This window comes from Centroberyx gerrardi, chromosome 6 (assembly GCF_048128805.1).
Source record: "Centroberyx gerrardi isolate f3 chromosome 6, fCenGer3.hap1.cur.20231027, whole genome shotgun sequence".
NCBI classification, from domain to species: Eukaryota; Metazoa; Chordata; class Actinopteri; order Beryciformes; family Berycidae; genus Centroberyx; species Centroberyx gerrardi.
In genome coordinates, this window is record NC_136002.1 from 32649267 (window position 1) to 32671766 (window position 22500).

The following is a 22500-nucleotide window of genomic DNA, read 5'->3' on the forward strand; positions in this document are numbered from 1 at the left end:
TCCTGGACTTCACAGGAGCCACGTTCACAAGTCAGCAAGTTCACTTTGGGATTCGGCAGGTTTTTTGCATTCAACTGATGTCGGGCCGTACTTTCCTCTGAGTCAGGAGTACGCCACACCTCGGCCGTCCGAGGCGTTCATGTTCACGTGGCTTTATGGTCGCAAAACTGGAGAAAAGAACGCGCTGCCAGCCTGCTGAGACACTGAGCTAGCAGGCGGTCTTTCCTATCTCAAGGGATTATAAATGTAAACACCACAGGAAACTGAATGCTGCAGCGCTGTAGTTATCAAGGAATACCAGTGTTTTTAAAAATTTGTCCTTGTGGTTAATTTTGGTATTACATTTTTAAAAATTTATTTCCGTGCACGTGCGACTCTGCGCTCTGTGCAGCCATGTTGGGAAGAGCGATGACATCACAACTCGGCCAATTCCTGCTGCAGCTACAATCCTGATTGACTAAATCAAATATGGCTGCCAAATGGCTTCTCGATTCTAGCTAAAGCTAGCAAGCTAACAAACCAACCAATAAAAGACTCACATATTGATGCGTTCAAGTCCGTCCAGCGGTCCAGCTTCCTCTGCACAGTCAGCACAGCTCAGATGTCAGCGCTCGTTCTCCTCCTTCATTCATTCTATCAAAAAGTCTAAAAGTGATCTAATTAATAAAATATGTTAAATGATTTGACCTGCAGGAGGAGGAGATGCCAGAGGAGGTGAACATCGACGACCTGCTGGATCTGAAGACTGACCAGGAGAGAACACAGAGACTGCAGGTACTGTCTGTCTACCTGTCTGTCTACCTGTCTGTCTGTCTGTCTGTCTACCTGTCTGTCTGTCTGTCTGTCTGTCTGTCTGTCTGTCTGCCTGTCTGTCTGTCTACCTGTCTCACCCCTCAGAGTTTCTCATGTGGTTTTGCATTGTGTTTACAGGAGATTCTCCACTCCTGCAACAACAACACAGAGGTGAGAGCTACATGTTAATATTCTGATATTATTACTTATACTTATTACTTATATAGGTTATTCTATTTAAGTTTTACTGTGTGTAATATCCTGTTTACAGTAGGATCTGGAATTGACCTTATTCACACGGCGGCCATTTTGGGAAGTCCAGCTCTGTCCTGCTGTTGTGAACCAAATGCAAATGAAAAACAGATCAGGAACAAATGGATCTCAAGAATCAGAGGGATATCTGTTCACATTTTAATATATTTGGTCCATTATCTCTACCAGAGTCTAGCCTAGCTAGCTAGCTAGTAGCTTACTAACTAGTAAGCTAGCTAGCTAATTTCCTGCTAAATTCAAGCAGTTGTTGTGGTTGTTGTTCCCAAAATTGCTAGATAATCTGATAACTGTTTGGTCAATGTGAAGTCCTCAGTTATGTGTTGAAGTTGTTTCATAGATATGACTATCCTACGGGTACAGGAGTTTCCCACTCGGGTGTTCAAAATGGCCGCCATATGAATAACGTCAATAGGCCTATATCCCACTCTAACCTAGGATGACCACATTTTCAAACCCCCAAACCGGGACCCTTAAGTGTACCGCATGTTCATACACGCGCACATGTATGCACTAATGCACGCACCATAAGCGTTTTCATCAGGATGGGGAACAATTATTTCAGCACTTAGCACACCTAGTGACCGCACCTTTCTACTCCATGGACAGCGCCTTGACTTTGTCCATCAGGTTAAACGCACGGAGGCTACGGTGGACTTCATCGAAGAGAATTGTTGACGTCTCACCTGGGATTGATGTGAAGTCGAGGATCTTGACGTTCACCTCCTCAGTTGGTTTGAAGTACCGGATCACTGTTGGAATTAGCTTCACCGCCTTGTGGTTTGAGGCATCGACAGCAACAGAGACGAGGTCGACATCCATAGTGTCCGCCTTCAGCAACTCCATAGCGTGAGGGGCAATTACATTGCTCACAATTGCCTCGGCTTTGGTGCGAGCGCATGTAAAACGCTCATCATAGAATTTTCGAATTAGACCAGCTGTACAGTCCAGGGATCGATGGTCCCCTCCTGAGCTGCCTTTTTCAGATCACTGTCACCGGCGTTCGCCCCGCTGAAGCAGGTCGCAACGGTGCTACTACTAGCTTGTAGCCACCGCTTATGTTTGGCCGTCTTAATATGATCTTTCATGTCGGAAAAGTCGAAAATGTCCTCTTGCAGTGTGTGCAGAACGCTGCACTTTCGTTGCCGGCTACTTCACGAAGAAAAGAGTAACTTAATCCTTCTGGAGATCTTTAGAAAAGAGCGACTTTCTCTTCGGCACGACAGCTGACCGTTAGCGTACTGACAGATTCTGTCAGACAGAGCCACGAGCGTCACAGGCTAGCAACAGCCTTGACAACGACACATTGATTGATTGACACACATACAGACAAATCAGTGTTGAATTCAGACGCGTGGTGCATTGTTTATGTTTTTTGATTGGGTTAGGTAATAATGAGCGGGACAGAGAACATGATAAACGTCTATGTAAGCGCTGAAAACAAGTATAATACTATTATTATTATTTTAATTGTGGTGAAAACCGGGACAATTTGGTAGTGAATGTTGAAAACCGGGACATTTTAGTGTTTTACAGATATTTGTCGGGACTCGGGACACCCATCTTTAAACCGGGACAATCCCGGACAAACCGGGACGTCTGGTCACCGCACTCTAACCAGACCAGCTGGATTGGGCCACACAACAGCCCAGAAAGCATAGACAGACAGACAGGACACCCACTGCTGAAGCTAAACCTGTTGATATGACCCAGGACACTGAGGCATGTAAACACCTGGTCCTGTTTACTGCTGTTTACCGCCTGGATCTGTTCTGTTTATCCAGTCTGCAGCATCAGGCTCCACAAACACACAAACAATGTGAAACTTTCCTCCGGTGGATAAATCACAGAGTCAGCGCCACACTGCTGCTGCTGCTAGAGACGATAACATCTGACGCCTCGGTTACAGTCAGAGTTTGGTGTTTGTCTGTTCTCGATCTTTGTCCCTGCTGGCCACCGTACTCTCTCTCTGACCGTGAGCCAATCAAATCAAAGCAAAACAATGGCTCTGTATCAAACAGGCTGTTGATTGGCTGCCTGTTATGCTGCTCTACACAAAGCGGTAATGTCTAAAATCCTGGACGTCAACTAGCTGAACATGAGTTGAAACTTAACATTATTCCCATGTGGAGACACACAGCAGGCGGTATTGTTGAAAACAGGCAGGGTGACAGACAGTATTTCAATGAAAAATAATTATAAATTATTTAGACTGATCTCTCTCTCTCTCTCTCTGTCTCTCTCTCTGTCTCTGTCTCTCTCTCTCTCTCTCTGTCTCTCTCTCTCTCTCTCTCTCTCTCTGTCTCTCTCTCTGTCTCTCTCTCTCTCTCTCTCTCTCTCTCTCAGCTCTTCATCAGAGACTTGGTGTTGAAGCTTCATGGTTTACAGAAGCAGGAGGATCTTCATAACGACGGGATCGACCTTCCTCAGCTGCACATCTACCCCGCCCGCTCCGGCTCGGCCGACAGGGAGGTGCTGCACTGAGAAACAAGCGTACCCGGTCTAATCCTGACCTCTAACCCCCCCACCCTGCTACACATCATCCCCAACCAACCAGGAGGAGATGGACTGAAAAACCAACATACCCAATGCCACTCCACCCAAATATATATCATAACTTAACTGACCAGGAGGTGCTGCAACAAAAAACAAACGTACCCAATCTACTCCCACTCGGCTCCACATCTAACCCATCCGCCCCAGCTCAACCAACCAGGAGGAGCTGGGCAGAAAAAGTAACATACCCAATGTGTACTCAAGTATAAATCTACCTGAACTATCCGAGCTCAGCTGACCGGGAGGTGCTGCATTGAGAAACCAACACACCCAATCTAATCCTGACCCACTCAGCTCCACCCCAGCATTGCCAAATGGGAGGTGCTACACTGAAAAATAAACATACCCAATGCATACACATCTGTCTCAACCATCAGAGCTCAGTCAACAGGGAGATGCTACACTCCAAAACAAACACACCTAATCTTAACTGAGTCTGGAACTCCTCCCAGCTGCATGGAGATAATGCAATAAGAAACAAACTTACTCTGTCCTATACCCTGTAGCTCCACCAAGCTGTGTATCTACCCCAACCAGGAGGTTCTGCACTGAAAACCAAACATACCCCCCAGGGAGGTGGTACATTGCAAAACAAACATACCCAAAGCTACTCTTGTATAAACATCTACCCCAACCATGCTCCACCAACCAGGAGGTTCTGCAGTAAAAAAACAGGGAGATGCTGCATGACGAAACAAACATACCCAACATAATCTTGGCTTCTGTCACTACCCAGATACTTATCCACCCCACCCGCCAGAGCTCAGATGAACAGGAGGTGCTGTAATAGAAAACAAGCATACCTAACTGAATCCTCACCCTCAGTCTCATATCTGCTCTCAGTCAACAGGGAGGTGCTGCAGTGAAAAACAAACATACCCAACCTAATCCTAGTCTGTAACCCCACACACCCACCCTGTGTACCAGAGGGAGGACTGATCTGAAAAACAAACATACTCTGTGTAATCCTTCCGCTGTAACCCCACCAGAACAGGGAGGTGCTGCACAGACAAACAAACACACCTTAATATTAACCTGGCCTAACATGGCCGTGCCGTGCTGCGAAACAAGCACACCCCGTGTTCATCCTGTACCACTGAGCTGCACATCTACCCGATCAGTAGAGCTCCACCCACAAGGAAGCCCTGCACTGAAAAACAAACACACCCAGAGTCATCCTGCATGTTTACCCCGCCCACCCAAACACTTTCCTGCCTGTAACTGCGTCCAGTCAGGTGACGCCGCGTGTCGCTTCACGCTCCGTCCCGACCGCCGCTTCCTGTGTTCAACACCGTTGTAATGAGACACTGTGTGTGTGAAGAGTTTCCTTCCAAAATAACATCTACATCTTTATTGATGAGGGTTTTAAATCATTCATTATCACAAATTATTCTTGAAATTATGAGCAAACTCCACACCTTTACTTAGAAAATAGAGAAAAACATTTTGATGATAAAATCGGTTGTGTTTTTGAAATATTGGCCAATAAACATCAGGTAGTTTTTGTTTTCTTCATAGAAAGTACATACAGTCGTGTTTTGTAATGAAACTCCTCATGTGCTGAGTTATTAAACAGATGGTTATTATAGAGGGACGGGATTTTTCTGTTCTCTCACAATTGTTTTTTTTTTTTTTGGACACAAAACTCCCATTGATCTGTAATGGGAGGTGTGCTGTGTGGCTCATGCACCCAGACCACAGGCCGGTTCAGAGCTGGTGTCGGGCACAGCAGGGACTCTGCTGGTTTAAAGGTTTTCCCAGTGGGTTTTATGGAAAATATTTGAATAAATCGCTTCAGGGAGGAAACGGGTAAACTTCTCCACCATCCACTTAGAGATGAGCAGATTGTGTTTCAGTGTTCAGGATGGAAAAGAAGAAAAACCTCCGCATACGGTCCTCCACACTTACATAGGAGACTTTATTAATACAAAGACCTTCGTTAGGTTGGAAGTGGGAGTTTTCGGTGGAAAGTTACCAGCAGCCAATTCATGAATCAACTCATCAATTCCAGTTCAACTGAGGAATTGGAATTTGAAAAAACTACAGGAAACAGAATTGGAATTGAATTGGAATTTCAGGAAGTTGAATTTAATTCAGTTAAACTCTGTGAAATTCCATGTTGTTTTTTTTCTTCCCACATATCTGAGATTCCACATAGTGTTATATATTATCAATACCGAATATCATAAACTGTTAAAGGAACATTTCAGATGGTACTTGATGCAGAACATGTGACTGAATGTGTTTGATCTTTTATTTGTTTCATGTTTGATTTATAATGTTTAGAGTCGAGATAAACTCTCTTAGAAGTGGAATTTCATGAATTCAGTTCTGTTTCCTGTCATTCCAGTTCAGTTCACATTCTGTTTCCTCACAGCTGGGAGACTTTCACACTCACACTGCAGGAGCTCAACTGAGTTTAACATCTACAGATAACCAACCTTCATTTAGAGTCCTGTTCTACTCTAAACATCTAGTCGACTGGTAAAACAGTGAAAGTGTCTGGTGAGCAGCGGTGGAGACTAGACTCACAGTTTGAATAGTTTGAGACTCGACCTGATGCATGAAGAGAAGACTTGAGACTTGACTTGACTTGGGTTCTGGTGACTTGGGACTTGACTCTGACTTGTACTTTGATGACTTGAAAAGGTTTCTAAAGTCTTGACTTGAGATCTTGTGTTTGTGTAAATGACTTAGATTGAAAGTGATGAGATTTGTTCCAGCGGACGACTGAATTTAAATTCTGTTTTCTGAATTTGTATGGAATGATTGAATTTATTGAAGTTGAAACTGATTATAGAAATCAAACTCATGATGCTCTTACCAAGTTTTTATCCTATTAAAACCATATTGCATTGAAAAGTCCTAGATATTTAGTTTTCTTTAAGATATTAAATTGATACTGGACTCTTGATTTGTTCTGACTTGACTTGCTGTTCTACATTTAGACTTGAGACTTGACATTAATGACTTGGACTTGACTTGGTAATCTACATTTAGACTTGGGACTTGTGCCTCAAGACTTGAGAGTGACTTGGGACTTGAGCAGAGTTGACTTGGTCACAGCTCTGCTGGTGAGTTAGTTACAGGTATCAGAGTCTGTTCTGCTGTGAATCAGACTGTGTGGTGAAACAGTTAAAGTGTGAAACAGTGTTTTCCCTGCTGACCTGGTTTCAGAGTCGGACCACACCAAAGCCTATTTACAGTGTAAACAGCTGATATCAGATCAGTTTAGACGACACTCCTTCATACTGCTGCAGCGTGGTGTTCACACACACACACACACACACACACACACACACACACACACACACACACACACACACAGATAACACAAGCTGTAACTGCCTGTTGAAGTTGTGACATTTTGTTATTTGACAGCTGTCGTCAAAAAGGCACACGTCTTTTTAAAGAGTGCAGATCCGTTCTTTATTTGTGTATCACTTTATTCTCATTTTCTCCCGTTTTAAATGAGACATTAACCACAATTCATTCATACACACAAACTGATTCACTCCCTCTCCTCTTACTCCCTTATATAATACATCACATAACATAACGCAGTAAACACACACACACACACACACACACACACACACACACACACACACACACACCCTCCTGCTGTACAGTGTTTCCTCGGCCCTCAGGAACCTTCTCTGCTTGTTTTGTAATCCTGGTTTTCCTGGTTTGTATATGTGTCTGTTGATGCCTCGTATTGTTTGTACATGATTTGGAATAAATCTTTGGATTTTAAATGATTTGAACGTTTGTCTTTCTGACATTAAAAACTCAACAAAGGAAAAGGTTTTATTCCTCTTACAAAACGACTGCTGACATGAAAATGAAGCTCATCATGAGTTCAGCTTAGAGAGGAAACAATTCAGGTTTTTCCTGTCCCATATCACCAACACACCATGATATATCTGTGTTAAAACTCACTTTTTTTTTACTAGAATAGAATAGAATAGAAAAACTTCAGTGTCCTTGTTTTGCAGCTTAAAACCAGTTACAGCAGACATTCATTTAAATATTCAGCACAGTCATGTCACATGGTAAAAGTGGAACCTATTAAAATAAAATGCATACTGTGCAGTAATGATACAGTTTCAGAGATGTTACACTAATGGAAGTCAAAGAAACAATATTTCAACAACAGACGAATCCTCCAAAAGTCAGATATGATGTTTAAAAACTGAAGAAACACTGAAACAGATCTGAGTTTAAAAACTGACGGACAGCGCCCTCTACTGGTGACAAACAGTGTTACACCAACACTGACAACTGACAACTGGTGTGTTTCTATTCTATTCTATTCTTTTCTATTCATGTCAATTTAAGGCAACTAAATAATTAAGTAAGATCTATGAAATGATCACAAAATTACAAATTAATGAAACTAACCAGTATCATGTCTTGTGAGCCCCATCTATCAGCCAAAGGACTGATTCAAACTATTCAAAGAAATGTATTTAGAAGACGGTCCACACTGGCCACGCCTCTCCTCCCACCTTGACAAGGGAAGAGTAAAAGACACAGTGTGTAACTACACTAAAATAAAATCACACATTTAGGACAAAAACCCTCAAAATGATTAAGAGTGGGAAAAATCCCAAAATGAGGCCATACTCTTTACAAGCCATCGTTGTCTTGGCAGTAAGGACATACTGTACATAGTCATGCTTGGGGAGGATGTCATCAGGATAATCATCATATTAATCATCAGGATGATCTTCACCTGCAGCTGGAGGCACAATGGCAGCCATCATAGTGGTGTTAGGGACTGTTTGTTATTTATGAGGGGGGGGGGGACATCAGGGACTATAGGTGCCACTGGAACAACACATCCCGTTCCAGTGTTTATATCCCTGAGGTCCTGCACAAACCTCCAGGAATCTCACCTATTTGGTTTAGGAATTGTCATCATAGGGGTGTTACATGGACTAGTGGTTGGCACTGTTATGTTCTGTTCTGGCAAGGAGTTAATTACTGGGCGTATACCTTCAAGAGCCTTCCATGACAAATTGTACTGACGTGTACAAGGCAGTTTTGCTTGATTAGCATGGCTCGACCTTAAGGAATCAGGTATCGCAGACAACACTGGAGGCAGTAAATATTGAGGTTGTGGCGCTGGAGATGTCTTTTCAAGTGTTGTAGAGCGGTGTGCGATTGTGCAGATAAAAGACAACTCCCGTCTGTAAGAACAGATAACTTCCCTTGAGGTAAAACAGCTGAAGTAGAAACAGTTTTCATGCGTTTCCAAATAATTCATACGGTTCATGCCCAAAGGCAACAGCTAGAGTCACATGACGTGCTGCATCTTTGATTGACATACGCAGCCAATTGCTCTGGATTCAAGTCAACTTGTGCTGCACATCCCTCAGGACCAAAGTAGATTCTGTCTGTGAAATGTAATTCAGTAGATTGTGACAAATAAGGTTCCACGTTTTTATTATATTGAATATCTACTGCACCTTTGAAGAAAGCAGCAGTGCAATGCAAAAGAGTCAATGGGCGGTGTAACAGGTTGGGGTCTAGTGATTGACTATGTTTGGATATAGCCTGTATAGTTGTTAGAGAATAAGTCCTCACTTGAAAACACATCTGCTGGGACACAGACCATCTAAACAAGGTTGTGACCTGTATAGAAGACAATAATTTAGCACACTGATAACTTCTGTTGTTCTGGAATTAACAAGCTGACACTCTGTGGAGAAAAGTGCATTGTGGCGTGTACAAAGACACTGGAGACTGGAGGGGAAATCAAAAATGAATGTTCATCATCTATTACACCTTTAAGGCCTGTAACAGGAGTGTTAGTAGATGAAGGCTGTACACTGAGATGAGGGAGAACATACCTCATCTTGATTTACTGCAGACACAGTAGCACCTCCAGCTCTAAGTCTGAGTCCTTCTTGAGACTAGCTGACAATTTAGTAAGCACACACTGGGTTTTCAATCCGTCTCTCTGATTTACCTGGTGGCACCCCCAATTCTGCTGCTGTTGGTTTGTATGCTGCAGTGAGTAGGATGGCTGTGGTGGAGACGGTGCTGGTGGGGCAGAGTAGGACATTTGAGGGGGCGGTGCCAGCAGGGCAGGGGGAGTAGAAGGAACACGGGCCAAGTATGGCGGCTGTCCAGCCAAGCGTGCCTGACACTCCCTGGCCCAATGACCATAAAGACCACAATATCTGCACTGTTCATGGGTCTTATTACGTGCACGACGAGGTTGGGAGAACTGCTTATTCTGTAGTGGTTGCCAATTAGCCTGATACTGTGGAGGTTGCCAATTGGCCGGATTCTGTGGTGGCTGCCAGCTGGCCCGTTTCTGATGACCTTTGTTTCGGTTTGGCCTCTGTTGTAGGAACATACCTACCTCCCCAGAGGACTGGTCTTTCTTATGTTCAGGCAGAGCTCTCCTCTCCAGGTTTGTTAATGCTAGCATTGTCTCACTCCATGATTTATTTTCCCAGTTTGGGTTTGTTAGTTTATACATACTGACTACTTTGGGATCCATTCTGGAGAATAGACAGTTAACAGCTATAGCGGCTTCTGCAGCAGTATCAGTTTTCAGGCCAGAATTTCCGCTTTAAACCGCTCACCATACTCAGTTACAGATTCACCTTTTTTCTGTTGGCAACAAGAAACCTTGTTAAAATCCATATGGGAACGTGCTTCAGCTTTAACTGCAGTTGTGAATGTTGTATCCAGCCAATCAGTCATTGTGGGAACACCGCCTGCCCCCCATTCACTTCTTTCTGTCAGCCTAAATGTAGGTTTAACCCTTGTCCAATGCCTGTGGTAAGCCAACTGCAGTAATTGCATCAGATCCACTGCTAAACAGTTGTATATGTGTGCCTTGTCTGTTAGAGTAGAGATGAGATCCTCTGGTTGTGTTAGTGGATTTGGAAGGCCCTCTACTATGGCAGTCAGTTCAGCAGTTGTCCATGGTTTGTTCATAACCATGTCCCCCAGCCGCAATTTAGGATTTTGGCCTACAGGTGGTGCTGTTGAAGGGTTTTTTGTCTTTGGTCTAACAACGGGCGCTTTGGATATTACAGCCCCACTTCGTAGATTCATATTGTCTGGCTCAGGACTGGCTGTACCCTCTGAACTGTCAACAGTTCCCTCAGCACCCTCCTCAGCACCCCCCTTATCTTCTTCTTCTGTCCCTACCTCCCCATGTGCTGCTGCTGCTGCTCCTTGGTCTACTTCTGTGTGTCTAACTGTCTGTGCAGCTGCCGCCCCGTCTGCTCCCTGCGTCTGCAATCTCTGTTGTGTCTGTACGGCTGCTGTTAGAGTGAGGAAATCATCATCATCATCATCATCATCCTCAGGGAAACAAATCTCGTCAGTTGGCGTTACTGTGGGACGTTTAGGATGCATTCCAGCAGTTGCACTTTTCATTTGTGTCTTTGTCCAGATTCATTACAGTTTTAGCTACTCTAGGCATTCCTGCTGCAATCAACAGTTTAGTAAATCTCTTAACATCAGGGTTAACTTCTCTGTCTGCCCATGTACAGAAAGCCATCCTTGCCTGTTTTTGTGGATTTCCATGGCGGACTTTTTGTATCTTCTCTAACTCTGCAGTTGTTAATCCTGCACAATGGACGTCTCACATCACTCCCATCTTAGCTTCCTTACATTGGCTTCCCATCAAGTTTAGGATTCAATTTAAGGTTCTTGTAATCACATATAGAGCCCTGCATGGTCAGGCACCTGTGTACATCTGCGACCTGCTCCATCCCTACATTACCAGCAGGTCACTTAGGTCTTCTGACCAGGGCTTACTGGTCGTCCCTCGCTCTAGGCTCAAAACAAAAGGTGATCGAGCCTTTGAAATTGTAGCACCTAAACTGTGGAACGCTCTTCCACTGGACTGAAGATCTGCGGTCTCTGTTGACACTTTTAAAAAGCAGCTGAAGACTCATCTGTTCAGACTGGCCTTTGTCTAGCCTCTTGTGTCTGTATTTCTGTGTTTTTATGTCCTTTGTTTTTATGTTTTATTGTTTCTTACTATTTGATGGTCTTATTTGAACTATTTTACTCCTGTGAAGCACTTTGTGACTTTGTTCTGTGAAAGGTGCTATATAAATAAACTTTACTATGACAGAATAGAGGGAGGTGACTCGACGCTGTCTGTTCTGCTGCCGTCATTACAGCCAATTGCAATTCAGCCGGCCACTTATGGCCTTTGTGTGCTTTTTTATGAACGGTAGCTGTTTTGCTCGTCACATCGGGCTGTGGGATGTGGGTGGAAGGTGAAATTGTTGTCTGATGTAACTCTGATTCATTCCACCAACACCTCCAAACAGAAGAATACTGAGACTTTGTGGCCTCTAACAGAGTAAGGTCATCGCTGAAGGTCGTTTTCACATCTTTTAGAACATTCCTGTCCCACGTTCCTGTTTTAGGAAATGCTCCCTTTGTCATCTTTTCCCACTCATGAGGTATTTGCAACACAGTCCAGGCCCCGTATTTTCTGTTCGTTAAGCCGGCAGGCGTTCCTGCTGCCGGGGCGAAATTTAGTTTTTCACCTTCAGCCCCCGTCTTTTCTTCATCCTTTTTGCTTTCATTCTCTTTCTGAGCTACGTTCTCTTTCTTAGCTACAGCTACATTCTCTTTCCTTGTCCTCCTCGCTTTTTCCCTCTTCTCCTCAAGTCCCAATTTACTGTTACTTGCTCCCGTATCAGTGGAAGTGTTAGTACTCACAGAACCAAGGTAGACCTGCTGCAGGGTCAAAGAAGGACGGTCCGGTCGGAGGATGGTAGCCTTGCCGCACCCCCAGAGGATCCGATTTTGGTCTGCTACTTCTGCTTGTGTCCAAAATGCTTTCAGGAAAGAATCAACATAAGATAAGACAAGATGAGATGAGATGAGATGAGATGAGATGAGATGAGATCAGTTCAGTTCAGTTCAGATCAGATCAGATCAGATCAGATCTCCATCTCCTTCACACTGCAGTGGATTTAACAGGTGAATCAGAGATCAGATTTCAGCTGAGTCGCTGTAGTGTCAGTTGTTGTCCTGCAGGTGGAGCTGAAACACAACAGACTGCCCACCTGTCTTCATGTTTCTCTCAGCTCACTGACCAGCTGATGACACAGACACAGACACAGACAGATGAACTGCAGACAAGACATTGGGGATTTAAAGTTTACGTTTTTTAGTGATACTCCAAAACAATATGAACATGTATAATATCCCTAATAATCCCATATATGAATCAGTGTTCAGCCTAATTCAAACAGTTAATAATAAGGATATTAATCTTGGTTTCTTATGGAAATGATCATATCTTTACATGATTGTTGTTTATAAGACATGGATCTGATTTGTGTTCAGATGTCACTGATCCCTGAGGCAGCAGCTCTGAAACACTCTGCTCTGCTTTCATTAGTTTGTGTTGTATAAGACTGGATGATGTCACTCTGACACCATCAGACACTCCTCCATGTTGGATTTTGGTCAATATGTCCAGACCAAATTTTCACACACTTTGCTGCACAGTCTGACTGTTGAATCAGCTGCTAGTGTGTGTGAGGGAAGACGGTCTTCCTTTACAGAACATAATAATATCTTAAATTCTCATATAATGAGTTCGGTCTATTTATTTTAATCTCAGTGTTTCTATTCCAGCGTTCCTACTGCATCTTCAACCTGAAGTTCACACAGAGAGGAAGTCAGTGTGTGTGTGTGTGTGTGTGTGTGTGTGTGTGTGTGTGTGTGTGTGTGTGTAGTGTCAACACACAGCCTTAGCCTTTGCTGCAGAGTTTATTGGATAAACACAGCAGATTCCTTGTGGCATTAGGGCAAAAGTCAGCTGAGACAGAGACTGCAGGACTGACAGCAGTCTGCTCTGCTGGGTCAGACTGTTAAAGGGCGATGCCACTCAATTTAACAACTTCTTGGATCTGTTAACTGATGTTTCCTAACCGTGACGCAGATATTAAATTAGATTAAATTAGATTGGATTAGTGGTAAAATTGAGTCGTGGCTGCAGCAGAAAATAAGATAAGAAGCCCAGCAGTCTGTTCTGCAGCAAAAACATTGATTTCGTCATAATGAAGTATTAAGTCACACACACAACCTGCTGTTGTGTGTACATGATATATAAACATCAGCTGCTATAAACAGTGTTGCTTTCACATGCTTTTTTGTGGGAAAATCAAACCCGGAAGACAAACAGTAAACAAACAGAAAGCGTAACGGAGGCTGCAGCTTTGACAGCTGGAGGATTGATCAGAGTTGGAGGTTTGACTCTGACAGACGTGTAGTTTCTCCAGGTCAGGCAGGAACTGAAGTGAGACTGCATGTTAAACTCCAGCTCAGTTCCTGCAGTGTGAGTGTGAAAGTGACGGGGAACAGAATCAAATTCCTTTAAATTCCATGAAATTCCACTTCTAAGAGAGTTTCGCTTGCTAAACATTATAAATCAAACATTATGAATCAAATAAAAGATCAAACACATTCAGTCATAATGTATGGATTACCATCACATGTTCTGCATCAAATACCAGGTTACCAAGGTTCCTTTAACATTTTATGATATTCAGTATTGATAATATATAACACTATGTTGAATAAATATATGATATATGATATAAATATACAGATATGTGGGAAGAAAAAACAAAAAAACATGGAATTTCACAGAATTTAATTGAATTAAATGAAACTGCCTGAAATTCCAATTCAGTTCCAATTCTGTTTGCTGTAGGATTTTTCAAATTCCAGTTCCAATTCTTCAGTTGAACTGGAATTGATGAGTTGATTCATGAGTTGATCCTGATCCTGACCCTGGTTCACTGAGCTCCTCCTGAACCCCCACCCCCCCCACCCCTCCTCCCTCACTTCCATCAATTTACTGCAATCAGTCAGCTGGACAGGAGGTGGAGGAAGGAGGTGGGGGTTCCTGTGGTTCCTGGAGAGTTCTGTACAGTACATTCCCTTCTGAATCAACCTGATTAGACTGTAACTGTACCTGGTTCTGTAAGTGATGAAATCCTCCATCAGACAGCAGATTATTTATTTGAACCCAAAGTTCATCATTCAGCAGCTCTAAAGTCTCATTTTGATTCATTTTTAGGGTTTGAGCGATATTTAATTTTCCCCTTATACATGAGTACAACATTGGTCCTTTATTAAAAATGTGATCTGGTCCAGTCTGATATGATGGATATGATGCAGTTTGATTGATTACATATTGATTGCAGAATTGATCAATACTGCACTGGTTGTCTATGGGAAGATCTGAACCTGAACTGATTCTAATGAGACACTGAGATCAGTTTCCACACAAGTCTGCAGGAACATGTTTTATTCTTCTGTTTTCTTGGTGTCAGTGGAGAGTTTTAGTGTCCCATGATCATCTAGATGTAAAGATATTGAACATCGAAGCGTCAGTCCAAAAGCTGGTCTGTCTGTCCACCAGACGGCCCGTGTAGTCATGACAACACAGTGCTGCTGAGGAGTGAGCCGGGTGTTTAGAAACACTGGAGGAAAAACTCGGCCTGCGTTCAGCCGCTCTGACCAGCAGCGCCGCAGTGCCTCTGAGCAAGGCACCGAACCCCAGACTGCAGCAGGGGGCGCTGCTGTAGAGCTCGCACCCTGACCCATAATCCTCTGCATCTGGGCTGAAGGGGGGAGGGGGGGGGGGGGGGGGGGTAGAGGGGGGAGGAAGAGGAAAAGATGACCATTTCCTGCAGCTAGAAAATACAGCAAACAGGAAGTAGGCAGCACTCCCAAGGAGCTCAACGAGGACTGAGACTGATTAGAGACCAGTAGAGTCCAACAGAACCTGACAGAGCAGAATACAGGCTGTCCAGCACAGCAGAACACAGCAGAACACAGCAGAACACAGCAGAACACAGTAGAACACAGTAGAGGAGAGGAGAGTGGAGAGCAGAGAGAAGACATGCAGGAGACGAGAGGAGGAGGTAGCAGATCAGAGTGGATTACAGAGGAGTAGAAGACAGCAGAGTGAACTCCAGCAGATAGAACTGAATAGAGTTGAATTGAAGACAGAAGAACCTGGAAAAACTGAATACAGTAGAATACAGTAGAATACAGTAGAATACAGTAGAATACAGTAGAATACAGTAGAATACAGTAGAATACAGTAGAGCAAAATAACACCAGAAAAACACCAGACTGCAGCAGAAGAGAGAGAGAAGACTTCTGGAATATAGACAACTGGAACACCAGCTCTATTCTTGGACTTACTTACTCACACACACACACGCACATACGTACACACACGCACGCACGCACGCACACACACACACACGCACGCACACACACACACACCGTGGCCACAGAGATGCCACAGTCCTGAGGAAGAGTCTGGGATTTTTTTCTTCAACAAAAGAAACAGGTAAGAGCTGCATCCTAACTCACTGTGTGTGTCTGCGTGTGTGTGTAAGTGTGTGTGTGTGTGTGTGTTGCCATAAACTCTATCAACTGCAGTGTCCATTGGAAAGTATTACATTTTGCTTTGCTAGCAGTAATATGTTATCCGTCTGTTCTTTCATGTATAACTGATGATTAATTCTGCCTGCATGCCGGTCTTTATATACTATGTGTGTGTGCATGTGTGTGTGTGTGTGCGTGTGTGTGTGTGTGTGTGTGCATGTGTGAGTGTGTGTTGCCATACACTCCGTTTGCTTTGCTAGAAATAAGGTATCGTCTGTCAATCTAAGATTTTATGTAGAACTGATACTCAAGTCGGCTTGCATGCCTGTGTGTGTGTGTGTGTGTGTGTGTGAGAGTGTGTGCCTGTCAGTCTGTCAGCCTTGATGTGAAGTGACCGAGTCTGTAGCTGATAATATATTCCACACAACAACAGAATCTGGATGGAACGACGGCCAAAGTCACTATTTAGCCAGCTGAAGACAGCAAAGCTCTCAGTGTCAGCAGCGACATCTGAGAACACACACACCAGTCACACACACATCAGTCACACACACACCAGTCACACACACATCAGTCACACACACACCAGTCACACACACATCAGTCACACACACATCAGATGAGGAAGGCCTATATCACTGTACTGACACTGTACTGAGTAAATACAGACAGTAGAAGCTGTTGAAAGGCTGGAAATCTCATTTTGGAAAAAAACTGTTACAGCACTGAACTAGTGACGGACGATCTGTTTCTCTCCTGATCTGATTCGATCTGTGATCTGAGGTTCAGGATCAATACAACCAGCATACGATGTGATCAATAAAAGTTCAGTGACAACAAACTCTGATTCTGCTAATTTCTGAGACTGAAATCTTTCTAGCGATGCCATTGGCTGCTAGAATGTAAACAACAATTTCAAAATGTCATTACAAAGTGACAATAATATAATTTGGATGGAGAGCTTGTGAAACTGTGATGGTCAAGAGTCTCATTAGTGATTACTACAGCAGAATAACATGGAGCTGATATCACCATTCATGTTCCTGACAGCAGAATAACATGGAGCTGATATCACCATTCATGTTCCTGACAGCAGAATAACATGGAGCTGATATCACCATTCATGTTCCTGACAGCAGAATAACATGGAGCTGATATCACCATTCATGTTCCTGACACAACATACGGATCGTCACATCTTGTATTGTGATTTATTGAATTTAGATATATCGTCCCATCACTAGACTGTACTGACTTTTTGTTAGTTTGAGAGGATTGGCACCAAAATCATCTCTGTGTCTCTGGTAGTTCTGTCCAGTGAGCACAGATCAGAATGCCGTGGCGTTTCAAATAGGCCACGCCCACAAAGTGCAGTACAAGAGATGTGCCCCGCTTAATTTCTATGGGCAAAACAATAAAACAACAATGTGAAATGTTAATTGCCCATAACCTTTTCACAGCTGTCAAACAACTTTGTTTTTCTTTTAATTTAATTATCTGGAGGAGTCATGTTAGCATTTTGAGAATTTAGCTAGTACAGCATAAAATGGCGATCGTGGAATTTTAAGTGTTAGTTGCTATGGTGAAATCACAAGTCTGGGCATTAAGGCTGCGTTCACATTACGGAGCGGTTTCCGCTTAAAACAGCATTATTTCCTATGGAAGGGAGCGGATTACTCGCTCGCCACCGGCTAGTTCAACTTGAGCGGATAAGATCCGCACGCCATGCGTCACTTCTCGAGAACTACTCAGCGCTACTTTGGTTGCCTGGCAACAAACTGAGGTTTGTTGGTTAACGGTTAATTTTAGGCAAGTAAAACAAGTTTGGTTAAGGTTATGGAAAGGGCTGCATGGTTAAATAAGAAAAACGTCTGTTAAAAATAAAAATGTAACTTATGGCTGAAATTTACTTTGTAAACGCTGGGAATTGAACCCAAGACATCGAACACAAGCGTATACGCCCGTCCACCACCCCGACCTCCACGCCCTGACTGGCCACCATGCTGCTTCAATGCCACACTACTTCCTGTTTATAGTCGTGTCTCCTTTACGTAACCGTTTTCGTGCTGGGAAAACGTAAATTTAACACTTTACGTTCCACCAACACATAATTTGCTGTTAACAAGTCATGTTCATTTCACGATTTTCTGTCAGATCAGGTTGTTGAGAACTGAGCAGATGAGTCTGTTAGCAAACTGTCAGAACTCAACTGGAAGCTAACGTTAGCGACGAGGCTAACGTAGCTTCATCACAGACTGTACTTCTCTCTCTAGCTCTTCTAGTCAGAGACAGAGAAGCTGCTTTGGTTCTTGCTGTAAAACCTCTCAGCTCAGTGACTTGCTGTGAGTCGCTTTATACAGAAGCTAGTCCGACGGGTCACAGCAAGATGGCTGCCGCTCCGACCGTCCAGGAACGTTGATTTGAATGAGTTCTGTGTTAACGAAAAATTATTTGAACCAAACACATTTCACATAATTTAGAACACAGAAAAAGCAAACACAGAAAATGCAGATTTTTTGTTTTGCTCATAGAAATTGAAAAGGGTTTCACACTTTGTGCCGCGTCATCGTCATTCTTATCTATGCTAACGCTTTAGAATACAATGTGTTAATCGCAGGTGGCAAGATGGGCAGTATTTTAATTAAATGTATTTGAAATCTGTATTTATTACTTTTGCAATTTGGCTGGAGTTCAAATCTGTACCAATGATATTTTTTAGAAGCAGTATTTTTGTATTTCACAGTACTGAAAGTACAGTTTCTAGAATAGATCAGATTTTTCTAAAATTAAATAGGAGTTTGTTTTGTCCAGAGCACAGTGATGAAAAAGTGAAATTTTTATTGAACGTGTTACACCCCGCTTTCATTTCTGACACACCAGGTACCTGTAAGGTGTCATTTTGGTATTGTGGCTTTTTTATTTTGGTAGTTTATTTTTTGCTTTCATGTCACTGTGGTTGGCACTGGTATTTTTTCAGAGCATATTGGTTGGTAGTGTTGAGAGCCTTCTTTTCTGGGTGTAACTTTATTTTTGAAGTCCTTCCCTGTGGTCAGATGTCGGACTTGTCGGACTCGAGAGTCGAACTGATGAACTCAGAGAGTAACTCTTTAACAGCTGCTGCCGAGGTGTCTTTGAGCAAGGCACCGAGGAGCCGACACAGCAGACGGCGGCTGTGCTGCGCAGCTCTGTGTGAATATGTGGATGTTGATGAATGTGGAGCAGGGTGAGGCTGAACCAGAGCCAGGAGCTCAGACTGAAAATAAACCACACAGGTGTCAGTCAGGAAAAAGTTCAGTTCCTGCCTGTTGACTGAATTCCAGTTTTGTTCGTTTCCTGAAAAGCTGACGTTCTGCATTTCTGACAGACACTGATACTGCTGAAAAGACTCTGCATGCAGAGAGCTGCTGACAGGCCGGCTGTTTTCATAGTGTCTCTATCAGACTGATGGATATACGTTTTTCAAACCCTGGCTGCAGACCCAGAGGGGGTCAGAGGGAGGAAAAAAGAACGAGGGTCATGAAATTATTCTTTAGAAACTGGCATCTCAGCTGGTTCTGTGTGACAGCGGTCAGGTGATCCGATTAGGTGGCTCATGGTTGTCATAGCGATGACTCATTGATCGCTATCCGTTGTCCATCAGGAAATCTCTCCTCTGTCTAAATTGTGAGTGTGTGTGAGTTGTTTATCCCCGGCTGGGTGTGAGTGACGCACGGCCGGTCCAGTCACACCACAGACATTTCCACCACAGAGGAAGAGAATAGAGAGGAGACGTCAGTGGTTTAATCCACAGACCACTGACTCACTGCTGCTACACTCTGTTTACAGGTAGATAGATAGATAGATAGATAGATAGATAGATAGATAGATTGACAGACAAGATAGATAGATAAATAGATAGATAGATAGAGCATGAAAACAAGACAGCCCCGCGACGTTGAATTTTGTGGAAATGTCTCTGCCGGGAATCAAACTCTGGTCTCCCGCTTGCAGTCTAACTCTCTGCATTTCTCGTTAGCTCTTATTTCTTTCCCTTTCACTTTTCTATCATCCAAGATCATTCTAGTGTTAAATATTTGTTTCCTTCCTGTACTAGATATTTGATATATTCAGTAGATATATCTTTTATATCTTTTTTTCATAGTAACGGTCGCTGAGGATCATGGGTAGGCTAATGTAGCCTTCCGCTATCGTCCAAAACTGACAAAAAAACTTGATTTCTCAGAATCGAAGGTGAAATAATTAAAACGGATGACCATAACATTAACCTATCATGTTGTTGAGTTATCAAGGACACTTTCGTGTTTTTGTGTTGAGAAATGTTAAAGATATCATTAAAATCGAAGGTTATGTTACGGCTTCTGTGCTCCCGAGTCCCGACTGACAGGCACAAAAGATACTTCCAATTGAAATACATTAGTTTGAAAGTCATGCTGAGTGTCACGAAAAATGGAAAAATCGTGTCCATGAACACAAATCGATAGATTAAATTACGTGACTATTTCACGAACTGCCGTGAGACCGGGTTGTATTATCTGGGTGTTGTGACCTTTCTTTTACATTCGCTCCACATCTCCGTTGCAAGCCATAGTTCAGTTGCCCAACACCAAACAGGGTCAGAAACTCAGTGACTGAAGCTCAGTGAAAAAGACAAGAGGTAAGAGAGGAGGAAGCTAATATTATGAAGCCTAGCGCTCTGCTGCTAACTGAAAAATACAATCTATAATACCAAGTTATCTAGGTAAGCTAGTTAGCTGCTGACCTTCAACAGCATGATGCCATGGTCATGAAGGAATAAAGAAACAAGTCATTTCTATTTATATTTTTTATTTATATTTTAACCAGAGTTGCTTCTTTGCTAGTTTGTTAGTTAGCTAACTTGTGCTCTGAAACACTGTGGTTCTTTGGCTCCGCCCACTGAGGAACTCAACCAATCAGATTTGTTCTGCCTCCAGAGCAGCTCTGTCTCTGAGAAATGTTTGTAGAAATAAAACTAATAGATAGATAGATAGATAGATAGAAGTCTTCTCAGTCCGCACATGAAAAGGAAAAGTCTCGGCATCCTGCCCAGCACATTACAATATCTACTATTACCCTGCTCAGCTGTGTGTGTGTGTGTGTGTGTGTGTGTGTATGTGTGTGTTTCTACAGCTGGGTGTGTGTGCTGAGTGACACCTTCCTCCCTCTCTGGTCCAGCTGATTCAGAAATGTGGACTTGCAGAGTTATGAAAATGTGTGTGTGTGTGTGTGTGTGTGTGTGCGTGTGTGTGTGTGTGTGTGAGTCCAGTGACAGATTGATGCAGTGAGGGTTGAGTCCAGGTCGTCAGTATTACGTCCGCTGCAGAGAGTTACCAGCCAACCAAACTTTGTTTTTAAAGTCACACTACATGTCAAAGCGAGCCCCGATGCATGCTGGGACACAGGCGTTATGTAACCGTGGCGACGGAAGAAGACGGCCACTGATTGAGTGGAAGTGATTATGAGCTGACCTGACATCCTGTCTGAGGAAGATAAGACTCAGAGAAAGAGAGAGAGAGAGAGAGAGAGGGAGAAAGAGAGACAGAAAGATAGAGGGAGAAAGAGAGATAGGGAGAAAGAGGGAGAGAGACAGAAAGAGAGAGGGAGAGACAGAGAGAGAGAGATGGAGAAAGGGAGAGAGGGAGAAAGAGGGCGAGAGACAGAAAGAGAGGGAGAAAGAGACAGAAAGAGAGAGAGAGAAAGAGACGGGGGAGAGAGAGACAGAAAGAGGGAGAGAGAAAGAGAGGGAGAGAGAGACAGAAAGAGGGAGAGAGAAAGAGAGGGGGAGAGACATCACTCAAACTGGGGGAAGTCAGTAATTTGACTTTTCCTTCAGTCCATCTCTCCTGCAGTTTTGTCCTTCAGTCCATTTTAAATCCATCCATCACAGAACAGATTGTGTCTCTCCATCATCATCAGAAACTGGATCAACAGAAACTGGATCAACAGAAACTGGATCAACAGAAACTGGATCAACAGAAACTGGATCAACAGAAACTGGATCAACAGAAACTGACAAACTGTGGATCCATTCACAGTGAGAAGAGGAATCTGACTTTACTTTGTTTCTGCACTTTATTTTGTCGTTTCTAATGTTTCCAGTGAAAAGAATCTAGTTTGAACTCTGACCTCTCTCCTTCTAGAATCACACAGAAAAGATCACAGCTAACAACGTTCTCTTCACTTTTTACTTTTACTGATGTAGATTAATAAAGTAGATTATAATCTCTGAAGTGATTTCTCTCAGTTTCACTAACAGTTACTGCTCTGTGGCTTTATCGGGCAGTACGGGTCCCCAGAGGGACCAATATTGCTGGTTGACCTCATATGTGTGTTAAATAAACTGAAAGTGTCTGAAACAGGCAGACCAGGAGAGAGAATATGATAAAGTGTTCTGTTTGAAAACGGCATTGTGCTCAGGAGGAGAGCGGTTGAGAAATGGCGAAGTGAATG

The 22500-nt window shown here is 43.2% G+C and overlaps 1 protein-coding gene and 1 long non-coding RNA gene across 2 annotated transcripts in view; both read left to right on the forward strand.

Moving 5' to 3' along the window:
• ppp1r14ab (protein phosphatase 1, regulatory (inhibitor) subunit 14Ab) overlaps positions 1-4180 on the forward strand; it is a 20071-nt gene extending 15891 nt beyond the window's left edge. Inside the window, exons 2-4 of the mRNA XM_078284175.1 lie at positions 694-774; positions 931-963; positions 3409-4180. Coding sequence (XP_078140301.1) covers positions 694-774; positions 931-963; positions 3409-3546 — 252 coding nt within the window. The 3' untranslated portion in view covers positions 3547-4180. The remainder of the gene's footprint in view (positions 1-693; positions 775-930; positions 964-3408) is intronic.
• LOC144539402 (uncharacterized) overlaps positions 1-22500 on the forward strand; it is a 154810-nt gene that overhangs the window by 42062 nt on the left and 90248 nt on the right. The window lies entirely within an intron of this gene.